The sequence below is a fragment of the Mobula hypostoma genome, chromosome 1 (assembly GCF_963921235.1).
Source record: "Mobula hypostoma chromosome 1, sMobHyp1.1, whole genome shotgun sequence".
NCBI classification, from domain to species: Eukaryota; Metazoa; Chordata; class Chondrichthyes; order Myliobatiformes; family Myliobatidae; genus Mobula; species Mobula hypostoma.
The window spans coordinates 165,387,173-165,400,783 of NC_086097.1; the positions used below are offsets into that span (position 1 = coordinate 165,387,173).

The 13,611-nt window shown below is 39.1% G+C and overlaps 1 protein-coding gene across 3 annotated transcripts in view; it reads left to right on the forward strand.

The window, feature by feature from the left end:
- The window catches only part of ankrd12 (ankyrin repeat domain 12), a 215,131-nt gene extending 206,961 nt beyond the window's left edge, over positions 1–8,170 (forward strand). For all 3 annotated transcript variants that reach the window (XM_063059048.1, XM_063059066.1, XM_063059058.1), the window contains exons 10-13: positions 871–969; positions 3,643–3,786; positions 4,698–4,793; positions 5,634–8,170. In XM_063059048.1, coding sequence (XP_062915118.1) covers positions 871–969; positions 3,643–3,786; positions 4,698–4,793; positions 5,634–5,819 — 525 coding nt within the window. In that variant the 3' untranslated portion in view covers positions 5,820–8,170. The remainder of the gene's footprint in view (positions 1–870; positions 970–3,642; positions 3,787–4,697; positions 4,794–5,633) is intronic.
- Positions 8,171–13,611: the final 5,441 nt, after the last annotated feature.

Here is a 13,611-nt window from a genome sequence, read left to right on the forward strand (position 1 = left end):
AGCCAGCCTAAGAGAAGGACAACTCTGAATCCAAACCCGATGAGGTGGGGCTCGTTAGCCTTGTCAGGCCATCCACCAAGGAGAAGGACACTCCGACGTAAATCCTACGACCTGAGAACCTCGCTGTCACCGTCCCAGCTTGCTAGGCTATGGCATATGAACCCCGGGTGTAAAGGGTGGGGCCAGTACCGCGCACACTGCACTCCACCTAAAATACCATTGCACAGGCCGAAGGACACGCCCATGTTGTGGGCAGCCCCCTTCCTAAATCTTCGTTTGCGAAGCCAAGCCATGATGATGATATAGAAGATACTGTTACATTGGGCAAGCTGGATAATGAAGTTTAGAATAAGTGTGCATTTTTGATGTTTGCATTGAAATTTATGTTTTATCAGCTGTGGGAGAAAAGTAATAGGAATCTGTGATCACATTTGATTAAATTGGTCAATTTGGTGCACCTGGGGTAAAGCTGCTGCATCATTGCTCCAGTCACCCCATGTTCAATCTTGACCTCGGGTGCTGTCTTTCTGGAGTTCACACATCTTCTTTGTGACTGTGTTGATTTCCTCTAGGCAATCAGTTTTCTTCCCAAATTCCAAAAGGTACTTGGGGTGACAGATTATTTGGCCAATGCAAAAACTGTATATACTGTAAGTGAGTGGTAGAATCTAAGGGAAATTGATGGGAATGTGAGGGTGAATAAAACATGGGGATTGGTATAAATGATTGTCAATGCAGACTCATTGGACCAAGAGGCCTTTTATCCATTCTACTGTATATGTCACTGTGACTTGAACTGAACCAGTAGGAACTGATAATGTAGTTTTTAAATTTGTATTGCTATTAATTACTATGACTTTTTATTTAAAGATAACTCCTCCTCCATCATTGTCTGAAGCACTGAAAGAACTCTTCAGACAACAGGAAGTTATTCGAATGAAGCTTCGATTACAGCATAGTATTGAACGGGTACTGTTTTTGTTCTAAAAGATTCTTTGAACTTTAAATGTGTTTAGTATTTTAGAACCTATATAAAGGATGCCCTAGAAATTGTATCCTTAAAATTTAAAACACTTTCTGGAAAACATGGTAACATGGCACACCTTGCCACAATGTTTTGAATTTTGAACTTGGTAAGTGAGATGAGCAACAGACCTGTGAATTCAATAAACTGGATTTTTTTTTTGTTTGGTAGCTGCTCATTTCACTTGCTGATAGACTATTCTTGTGAGGTTTGAATTGGAATTTACGATTAGAAAACATTTTGGCACACTGCCCTCTACAGGGCATCTACAAATAGTATGAATAAGATGTCTCTCCTTACCTCATCCAATCATGTTTACAGAATCATTCGTACACTGTGCAGAATCTGCATCAAACAGCTTCTACTTCAAAAGTTAAATAAAAAGGGAGAAAGAAAGATGGACTTGAGAAGTAAAAGAGATTATAATACTATTATATTTTCTTTAATTATAATAAAAAGCAACTCCATACTTGTTATCTTTCAAAGCTAAAAAATTGACAGTAATGTTAATATTTACCATGGTCTTCCAATTTACTTACACTGGAATGGACACACCCTTGTATTTTTGTAAATCAAAGCCTGCGGGTGCTGGAAATCTGAAATAAGAACAAAAATTATTGGAAATGTATATCAAGAACAACCAGATAACCAGGGAGAGGGTAGGACTGTTAAAGGATAAAGGAGGGAACTTGTGTTTAAGATGTGGCTAAGATCCTAAATAAATACTTCATGTCTTTATTTACCAGAGGGAGAGTGGAAAATGGCAAAATCAGAGTGGAGCATGCTAAAATGCTAGGGGATTTCAAGATTAGAAGAGATGTAGTGGTTAAGTTCCCAAGGCCCAGTGAGATGTAATTCAAAATATAGACAGAGGCAAGAGATGAGATGCCAGGACATTGACCAACATCTTTATATCTTCACTGGCCACAATTGTAGTGCCAAAAGACTGGTGTGTAGCTAATTTCCTTTGTTTGAGAAAGGAAATAAGGATAATCCTGGAAATTATAGGCCAGGAAATCAAACATCACTGGTAGAGAAACAAATGAGAAGGATTCTTAGGGATAGGATTTATGAGATTTGGAGAAGCATAGCCTAATTAGAGACCGTCAGTGTGGTTTTATGAGGGACATGTCATGAGTTTTTCAAGGAGGTGATGAATGTGATTGTGGACCTCTGCTGTTTGTCATACGTATAAATGATTTGGATGAAATTGTGGTAGCTTGTATAGAAGTATGTAGATGACACAAATATTGCTGTGGTTGTAAATTGCTTAGAATATATCCAAACGATACAGCGGGATGTAGATCAGTTGAAGATACAGAGGGAGAAATGGCAGATGGAGTTTAATCTGAGCACAGGTAAAGAGCTGCACTTTGGCAGATACAACATAAAGGGAAAGTACACTGTAGATGGCAGGATCCTTAATGGCATTGATGAATAAAGTGATCCTAGGGTCCAAGTATGTGGCTCCCTGAAAGTGACTGTACAGGTTGGTAGGTTAGTATAAAGAAAGCATATGGCATGCTTGCTTTCATTAGTCGAGGTGTTGAGCTCAAGAACGAGGAAGTTATGTAACAGCTGTATAAAACTCTAGTTAGGCCATATTTAGGGTATGCTTTCAATTTTAGTTTCCTCATTATAGAAAGATGATGGAGGTTCTGGAGGAGGTTTACCAGAATTCCAATCCTGATGAAGGGTCTTGGCCTGAAATGTTCGACTGTTTATTTCCTTCCATAGATGCTGCCTGGCTTGGAAGACGTGCCTTGAGGAGAGGTTGGACAAGCTGGGGTTGATTTTCTAAAGTGGCAGAAGCTGGGGGGAGATTTGATAGAGATTTATAAAATTATGTGAAGCTTAGATTGACAGCTAGTATTTTTTCCAGCCTTTTAATACCTAGTACAGGAGATTATGTATTTTAAGGTGAGAGGAGGAAAGTATGGAGGAGATGTGGAAGGCAAGTTTTGTTTTACAGGTTCAAGGGGGCCTGAAATACACAGCTGGTCTGGTAGTAAGAGTTGGATAGCGGAGAAGCATTTAAGAGACTTTTATGTTGGCGCGTGAGTATGCAGAGAAGGGAGGGATAAGGTCAATGTGCAGGGAAGAGGGATTAGATTAGGAGTTATTCGTTTAATTAGTTTGCCATAATATTGTGCTTGTCTTGTACTCTACTATTCTATGCACGTTAGGCAGCATTTTTTATAAAACAAACAAGCGTAACTTTGTTTTTCTTAGTTTTGGTATGTTTTGATGATAAATAACCATGTAAATACGTCCATCATCAGCTGTAAATTTGCCGTTGCCAGCTCATTGACAAAATGTGTCAAGGACATGCTGATATAGTCAGCCTTTAGCGGAACAGAGGAATTCAGAAAGCAACTTTCTGATGTGATGTCTGTCAAAAATATGTGCCACAGCTTTGATTTCTACCTTGAACAATTATCAGAAGATGGTATTCAAAAGCACTAAGAATTGACATCTTTACTTTGTTTTAAAAGTTGTAAACAAGTTCTGTTGCTTAATACTGAAATTAGTTGAAGTTACATAATCTCTCCTTTGATGATCTTTTTGGAGAGACCAACTTGCTTTTTTTTTAAATGTATTCTTTGTATTTCTTTCAGGAAAAGCTTATTATGTCAAATGAGCAAGAGGTTCTAAGAGTACATTACCGTGCAGCAAGGACACTAGCAAATCAGACTTTGCCTTTTAGTGCCTGTACTGTGCTTCTAGATGCAGAAGTTTACAACATGCCTCAGGAGCCTCAGGTGAGAAGGAAATTAGACTTTGAAGATCTACATGGGGAAAACATTATCTTTATATGAATTAGTATTATAAAAGAGAAATTGGGCTAATCATCTGCCAAGATATGTATAGATCTTTCAATAGATATGACTGTGGTCAGGTTATTCCTAAAAAAACAAGGCTGCAAAAGATCCTGCCACTCAAGAGTATTGTCTCTGCATACTCGCACTGTGCTCGTGGACTCTGCATGATGTTCATTAAGATTGTACACATTTCTACAGACCTCCCAGCTCAAGCTGGGAGATCCATCAGCTGAAGCAGCACAAGGTTAACCAGATGATAGTAAAGCAGAGCCAATGAAATGAATGGAGAAATCCAGTCCTGCCGAAGGGTCTTGGCCCAAAATGTTGACTATACTCTTTTCCATAGATGCTGCCTGGCCTGCTGAGTTCCCCCAGTATTTTGTGTGTGTTTTGCTTGACTTTTCCAGCATTTGCACATTTTCTCTTGTTTGTGAGAATCCATTGCCAGAGAAAGGTTAGATTATTTGACTTCATCAAGCTAATTAGATGCATGCTTTTTAACCTTTCTGTTTTATAATTCTTTTCAAAATTTATATTTTTTGCTAAGTTTTGAGCAAGTTTTGAATACCTAAAAACATCAAGGACATTTACAAATATTTGTTGATCAGCTTTCACTGATCTAAGTCTGGACAAGGAATGCCACCTACTGTCAATGCCTTGTCAGCACCCAGAGAGGTAATATACTAATTGGCTGGGAAACATGGCCTTCCAGTGAGATTGCAACTTGGACGAGGCTAAAAGACCAACAAAGGCAACCAGCAGTCTCAGGGCAGCAAAAGATTGGCCCCAGTGTTTTGACTAAATGTTCTCTTCTCAAAGTTGTTTCTGAAGTTATAAAATCTTTGCTTCAGGGTGATGAAAACAAAACATCGGTGAGGGATCGATTCAATGCACGCCAGTTTATGTCCTGGTTGCAAGATGTGGATGATAAGTTTGACAAATTGAAGGTAAGCTTCCTTGAGGAAATTTTTAAAATATGGTATAATACATATAAGAATGAAATGCTATAAGCTATTCATAATACTCTGTAAAGAGAGTAATAAAATCCTGCTTAATAATTTTAGGAGCTCCTGACCACGAGAGTTCCATCTGTAAGGTTAGCGCTGCATTTTCAGGGAAAAAGACAGAGGTGAACATGGAAGCTTTGAAAATATAAGGGCACTCCCCAATTTGGTACATTGAATGTGATATTGTTCATCTATCTAGTAATAGGTAATTAGTATAGATTAGTTAGTAAAAGTTCACAGTTCAGTCAACAACTCCATCGAAGCTTAACTGTTAGGTTCAACATCTTTACACATTCTTCCTTTCATATCCGATGATTCTGGGGGGGGGGAATACAAATGTTTTTAAATCACTTTATTGCTTGAAGTCACTTCAAAAATGTACTTAACATTTGATTGCAGAGATTGGACCAATGGATATGTGATGCAATTTATTTAGGGATATGACATCTGAACTAACCCAACTAAAAATCTGGAAGTACTGAATTAAAGACACAAAATGCTATTTCCAGGAGCAAAGATACCTGAAATGAAGAAAAAGTACTGAAATGCACAGCAGCTATTGATAAAATATTATAAACCCCAAAATATTATCCTGATTCTCTCTCCACAGAATCCCCCCATCTCGTCAATATTTCTGGCATTTTCTGCTTTTATTCCACACTAAAATAATCTTCTCTCTAGAAGTTTGAAAACAAATTGTATAAATAAAGTATTGGGTGAGGTCTTTAGTACTGCAAGTCATTTTTATCTTGTATTAATGTATTTCTTAATTCATTACAGACATGCCTTCTCATGAGACAACAGCATGAAGCTGCAGCAATGAATGCTGTGCAAAGACTGGAGTGGCAGCTTAAGCTACAAGAGCTTGATCCTTCTTCACACAAATCTTTGAGTATCTTTGAAATTCCTGAGTTTTACATCCCTCTTGTTGATGTTAATGATGACTTTGACTTAACACCAATATGATTGTGCATCTGTTCAGGTGGTTTTAAGCTAGTGCTTAATGATATAGATAGTCACTGCTGAATGATACAGGACAGTTACAAATAGGCTTGTGTATTTGGCTTTGGAGCACTTGGAAGAAAAGTGAGGAATTGAGGATATGGGTGTGTGTGGTAAAGAAGGTGCAGTACCATTCCTGCATAATGATGTGAAATTCAGCACTAACGCACTGTGACTTCCCATCACTGTTTACCAGTAACCACTACTGTCTTTCAGTAGTTCAACAGTTGTAGCTGACAAATAGATATTCCCTCTTAATATCTGCCTGTACTTTAAAGTTTACAAAATGGGGGCATTTGCTATATTATGTTCGTACCAGCAGCGCTGGCAGCTGCAAGGTGACAGGGGCAAAGATACTCTGTCCCCAAGAAGGAGTTCATGGTACAGTAGAACCTCACCTTTGCACTCACAGCTGGAGTGCTGCCTCATTTAAAATATTATACATTGGCTCCTAATATCTATGCTTTTCATCTTCCAAGTATAGGGATCTGTTTCTGGGTAACATTCTAATAAGAACCTAAATCTATCTATCTAAATTACCATTCTCTTCATTGCTGTATCAATTCCACTCCATTCAAAACAGAAACTACTGCATCAAGAGGCACTTGCTGGTTTTGTCAATGTTTCAAGAATTAATGGTATTTAAAAGAAAAATTCTGTTTACATGTCTGCACTTTTTTAAATTTAATCACCTTATTGTTTTGAGCACTTCAGATTCCTTTCATCAATTTAATTTAAAAACATTTCACAGGATTCATAAACCTAGTGTTCATCTCTAAGGGTTATATAGATACATCCGAAGAAATCTTGAGTGTGGGAAGTCAAATCTTAATTTGTCTTCCTATGAATTCTCTCATATCGCAAGTCTCTGGGAGTAAATGATGTATTAGAGTATATCTTTGGATCAGCCAGCATTGTTGAGAAGCATCCAGGCTCTTAAATTTGGAGAATTCAAACCAACAAAAATATTAAAAATGGGGCGGTGGTAGGACTGTAGAATCTTTGCAGCCCAGTGGATTATATTGGACTCATCTTTCTTAAGCTAGCTGCTCTGAGTATATGCTTATTATTTGTTATGTTCATCAGGTCTCTTTGGAGATGGCTTGATAATTTAAAGCAAAACATTCTCCAGTGCTATTCTATATTTTGCTCTGCTGCTGCCAAATTATTCAGTATCACACTGCTTTATCCATGTACCCACAAATTTAGAGCTTCTGTAAGTAGCTTATTCCACTTTTTTCCCTCTCCCTCATTTCCATGTGATTCTCATGTGTCCTAACTCTAAGCTACTCTCTGGAGTGTTGTATGTTATAGCTAGGCTCTATTACATTTCCACATGAGCAGTTGATCATTATTAAATACACCTTGGGCCTTTTATTCTTTTACTGCCATAAGGAGGCAAGCACTGTACTCTGAATAATTTGAATTTTAAAAAGAATAGACAAATTAGTTTAAAACAAAATTAGTCCCATCATTTTTACTTCAGTTACCAGTTCTGATCCTAGATACTGTACAGAATGTTTTTGTTTTTGGGGATGGGGGGGGAAATTCTGCACAGATGTATTATTTTGTCTTTTTTTAAAAAATAAGTTATTTTATACATATCATTGCGCAGATGTAAATAACATTGTATTTAACAATATTGTTTAAAATATGTATAAAGGAAATTATATAGTTATTTTGATTGTATAGCCCATTAATTGTCTAATGTTTCACTGGACCAAAGTTGCAATTGATAGTTGGTTTTATATTGATTGTAATGTGCTGTGGTTTGACCTTGTTTGTTAGGGCATGTGTTTGGTTTGCTTTTTACATTGCAGCAACTGTTCGAGATTACAATTATGATGCAATGCATGTGTTACCAGGCTATCTTGTGTCCTGTTCTCCTCCTTCCCCTCTCCTCACAACCCGAAGAAAAATCTGCAGCAGAACCTATTTTTTCAGCACAAATGCTTTTTGAATTATAGTTCTAAAAGTGTAAATTGTTTATTTTAATATTTACCTGTTGATTAATATGTAAATACATGTAAATATGTTGTTAAATAAATTTTAATGGTCATGTTAATTAAATAGAGTTGCATCAATGGCTGTTCAAATGGAATGGGATTTGTTTCATTGTCTTTCATTGTCTGCTTTTGAACCACAGATAACATTTCTATTTGTTTTAGTGGGAAGAACACTATTTTTAACTGCACTTAAATTTGGAGAGCTAACATTCATTAATGATCGTCACTTAGGTTTGATGGACCTAAAAGTATTTTCTTGTGTTGAACTTTGTTCTGTAATGATAATCCTTACCTAATAAATAAAATTTGTTTTCCATAGAAATTGCACAGAATTTGCATAGAATTTAAGATAGTAACAACTATTTGATCCCACCATTGATGGTATTAGAAACACAACACTAGGCATCACCTGTAAAAGAAGAACTGATAGTAAATCTTTCAGGTTGATGACCTACTGACAATGAATTTCTGTTTTCATTTCAGATATTAGCATTCACTTATTTTTGCTATTTCAGTCTTTTTTGTGATTCTTTTATACCAGCAGTAGCTCTGGTGTCAGGTACCTGTTCTTTCTAGACATTTCATTCTACCTATCAAACCCTTTCATCTATTTAATCATTTTTCATGTTCCATTTAACACCCAAGTGCTATGGGCATTTTCTTGCATTTTATTTTGGATTATTTTTGTTTTTTTATTGAAATCTGATGGAATATATTTATCAATGCCAATTAATTTTTCCCTACTTGACAATATTTCTGTTTAAATAATAGGCTTGCGATGTACTAAGAGCGCAGTGTGTTTGTGCAGTTATCTGTTCCTGGTGAGGCTGTAATCTGAAACAAAATTCGCATCTGCCAACTTTCCATTCTATTCATTATTGAAGTAAATGTGATTGTACTGCAGGAGCTTCTAATTCTATCGGCCTTTTCTGATGTCAAATCCTCTCCCCCCCACCCCCCACACCCCAAGTTTGGATATTATTTATTTAGAGATACAGCGTGGAACAGCTCCTTCCAGCCCAACAAGCTGCACTGCCCAGTAACCTGCTTATTTAACCCTAGTCTAATCACAGGACAACTTATAATAACCAATTAACCTACTAACCATATACGTTGGATATTCCCAAGTTTCCCCAACAATTCCACTCTGGTCAACCCTGTTCTGCCCACTTAATACAGTCTCTATTCTGAGTCATTTGTAGGAGCAGATAAAGAAAAATGGTTTTACTTCCAAAAACAGTTGATAGCAATTTTGATGTGAGGTTCCAAAAAAGAAAGTCTTTATACTACTACACACATCAAAGTTGCTGGTGAACGCAGCAGGCCAGGCAGCATCTTTAGGAAGAGGTACAGTCGACATTTCAGGCCGAGACCCTTCGTCAGTCCTGAGTATGTGCCTTTGGGCTTCTGTATCTCCTTCCTGATGGTAACAATGAGAAGAGGGCATGCCCTGAATGATGGGGGTCCTTAGTGATGGACATAGCCTTTCTGAGCCACCGCTCTTTGTAGATGTCTGGCATACCACGGAAGCTAGTGCCCAAGATGGAAAGCTGAAATTTTATGACTTTCTGTAGCTTCTTTCAGTCCTGTGCAGTAACCACCCACCTCCCCAACCAGGCAGTGATGTACTATCAAAATGTTCTCCATGGTACATTTATGAAAATTTTTGAATGTTTTAGTTGACAAAACAAATATCTTCTAATGAAATATAGCCACTGTTTTGCCGCCTTTATGGCTGCATTGATATGTTGGGACCAGGTTAGATCCTCAGAGATTTTGACACCCAGGAACTTGAAATTGCTCACTATCTGCACTTCTAATCCCTCTATGAGGATTGGTTCACGTTTCCTCGACTTACCTTTCCTGTTCTGTCGTTTTAATGCCATGATGATTCCATTCTTCAATAGATCTTGATTTCTGTGTGGTAATATTGGCCCATTCAATTCACTTAAGCCATTCTATAGCAAATGAATTATGGGAAATTAGGAGTTAATGCTTATGATTGAAACCCAACAACAGCATCTGGGTCTTGGGGAGCAGTTCGAGATGTTGAACGTCAAAACAAAATACTTGAGCTACCTTCCAAGTGATTTTTGATCTCTTAAGGTCAGTGTCTGTCTCTTCTATAATCATGGGGTTGTCCATTGTCGTCGTCGATGAAGACCTCGACACCATGATGGTGTTGAGACTAGCGCTTGATTTGGATTTAAGTGAGGGAGAGTTGCGCAGCGTCAGCCTCACTCTCTCTTCCCAATTCCCATTTGGATCCAGTGGCAAGACAAGAGTCGAGACGACTGGAGATGAGATTAGGCACAGTGGATGACCAGGACATCATCTGTGTCATGTCGTGCTCTACACGTTCCACGACGCTTGCAGAGACCGCCTTCTTGACCGTTGGACCTTCCATTGGTCTCGTCTGCTCAATCTGCTGGAGTCTGTCTTCACATGCTGGGATAGACAACTCCCTATTTCACTGAGGGTTTGAGACCTGTCGGCTACCGTCGCCTGGTTTAGCCGGCTTGTCGAAGCCTTTGCCCAGGGTGTGGCTGCTGTCGCATGCAAACAGCTATGGGGAGCCACAGGTGAGAGCTGAGTGCCAGGTGGGGACCAAAAGTGGACTAACTGCCTCGAAAAGGACACAACATGTTCCCCCACCAGAGGTGCTACCCCTCCCTGACACCCCATATAGCACATGTGAACCCTTCAATTAAAATGTTGATCTTTGCAAAGGAGTCTCTATGTCTCTATCCCCAGAGTTCAGCAGTACAATATTTTTACATTCCTCAAAGTTACTTTATAAAATGTTTACCATGATGATCTCTTCAAATGTACAGAGTTATGAATTCAACAGAGAAAATTGAAGATATTTGTTAATCTACAAACATTTGTACAAAGAACAGTAATATTGGTGGAAAGTATCGCAGGTTACTGGTAAAATCCTAATCTATCCAATATACAGTAGATGTTTACATACAATTCTTAAAACGTGAAAAACTTTCTAATGCTAATTTAACCCTCATTTAGATTGACGTGCTTAATCTGAATTAGTTGTGGCTATAAAACTGGACCTCCAAAACCCATATTACCACAGATATCTCACCAATCAAACAATCCATGGATGATGTGGAGAAGGGTACTTCCAAAAAAGAAAATGTTCTGGCTCCATATGGTGAATATGGTCAGCATTTGAAGGAAGCACACCCCATGAATAAAAGGTGCATTCATAGAAGGACTGATGATAAAGGAATGGCATTGGAGAGGGTCCAGAGCAGGTTCATGAAAATGATCCCTAAAAATGAAAGGATTAATACACAAGAAGCATTTGATGGCTGTGGCCCTCTACTTACTTGAGTTCAGAAGAATGAGGGGGATCTCATTGAAACCTGTGGAATATTGAAAGGCCTAGGTATGTGGAGAGGCTGTTTCCTATAGTGGGGGAATCTAGGACCAGAGGGTACAGGCTCTGAATAGAAGGATATCCCATTAGAACAGAGCTGAGGAATTGATTTTGTGGAAAAATGATGCTGCCTTTATGAGGTATTGTGCCTTGAAGATGTCCTGAATGCTGGGGATACTGGTGCTCATAATGAAGATGACTGAGTTTTCAAATATCTGAGGCACCCCCGGTACCAGGCGGTAATGCAGCCAGTTAGAATGCTCTCCATGTTTCACCTTGTAAGAATTTAGAGTCCGAGTCACCAAACAAGCCCTTCAGTTACCATGTCCTTTCTTGCTATCAATTACTCCACATTAAACCCACCCACCAGCATTTAATCTGTAGTTCAAAGTACATTTATTATCAAAATCAGAATTAGGTTTATTATCACTGGCATGTGACGTGAAATTTCTTAGCAGCAGCAGTTCAATGCGGTACATAATCTAGCAGAGAAAAAAAAATAAAATGATAATAAATAAGTAAATCAATTATGTATATTCAATAGATTAAAACAACGTGCAAACACAGAAATACTCTTTTTAAAAGTGAGGTAATGTCTGAAGGTTCAATGTCCAGTTAGGAATTGGATGGCAGAGGGGAAGAAGCTGTTCTTGAATCACTGAGTGTGTGCCTTCAGGCTTCTGTATCTCCTACTTGACAGTAATAGTGAGAAAAGTGCATGCCCTGGATGCTGGAGGTCTTTAATAATGGACGCTTCCTTTCTGAGACACCACTCCCTAAAGATGTCCTGGGTACTTTGTAGGCTAGTGCCCAAGATGTAGCTGACTAGATTTACAATCTTCTGCAGCTTCTTTTGGTCCTGTGCAGTAGCCCCTCCATACCAGTCAGTGATGCAGCCTGCCAGAATACTCTTTACAGTACAACTATATAAGTTTTTGAGTGTATTTGTTGACATGCTAAATCTCTTCAAACTCCTAATAAAGTATAGCCACATTCTTGCCTTCTTTATAACTTCTCTCCACTTCTGATCCCTCTATGAGGAATTGGTATGTGTTCCTTTGTCATACCCTTCCTGAAGTCCACAATCAGCTCCGTCTTACTGATGTTGAGTGCCAGGTTGTTGCTGTGGCACCACTCCACTAGTGGGCAGGCATATCTCACTCCTGTACACCCTCTCATCACCACCTGAGATTCTACCAACAATGGTTGTATTGTCAGCAAATTTATAGATGGTATTTGAGCTATGCCTAGCCACACAGTCGTGTAGATAGAGAGTAGAGCAGTGGGCTAAGACACACCCCTGAGGTGCGCCAATGTTGATCGTCAGTGAGGAGGAGAAGCTATCACCAATCTGCACAGATTGTAGTCTTCCGGTTAGGAAGTCGAGGATCCAATTGCAGAGGGAGGTACAGAGACCCGGGTTCTGCAACTTGTCAATCAGGATTGTGGGAATGATGGTATTAAATGCTGAGCTATAGGCGATAAACAGCACCCTGACATAGGTGTTTGTGTTGTCCAGGTGGTCTAGAGCCATGTGGAGAGCCATTGAGATTGCGTCTGCCATTAATCTATTGTGGTGATAGGAAATTGCAATGGGTCCAGGTCCTTGCTGAGGCAGGAGTTCAGTCTAGTCATGACCAACCTCTCAAAGCATTTCATCACTATCGATGTGAGTGCTACCGGGCTATAGTCATTAAGGCAGCCCACATTATTCTTCTTAGGCACTGGTGTAATTGTTGCCTGTTGGAAGCAAGTGGGAACTTCTACCCACGTTATAATGTATACATTATACAACCTTGAGATTCATCTCCTAACAGGCAGCCATGAAACAAGGACACCCAAAAAATTAACTATTTACCTACAAACGACTAACACCCAATGTGTAGAGAGTAAAAACCACATCGTGCTCTTAAAAAAAATAAAAGAACCCATAAAAAATAGACACTTGAATGCCCAATGTGCAATGATTTAAAAAAACATGCAAACAGTAACCACAAGCAAAGAGTGTTTTTGAACTGAAGTCCACAAAGAGCGTCAGCGCAGAGCCGAGCAAACGCCGTGGAGCAGTGATCTGAACTGGCCCGCACCTTGCCTTGGGCCCCAGCACCCTGACCTTTTCAATCTGTTCTGGCACTTAACTCTGTCTGAACAACCAGTCCTGCCACTTGGATATGCTGGATTTTGCCGCCTCGATTCCACCTGGAAATCTCTGTACAAACATTGTGTTGAGCCCCTTTGAAACACTCTGGGGCCTAGACCCCACAGCTTTGATTCGGCCTGTGCCTGACCTTTCACACTTTTCCACGCTCTAAAACTTGGCAGAGTGCTTGTCTACATACTTTTGACCAGATTC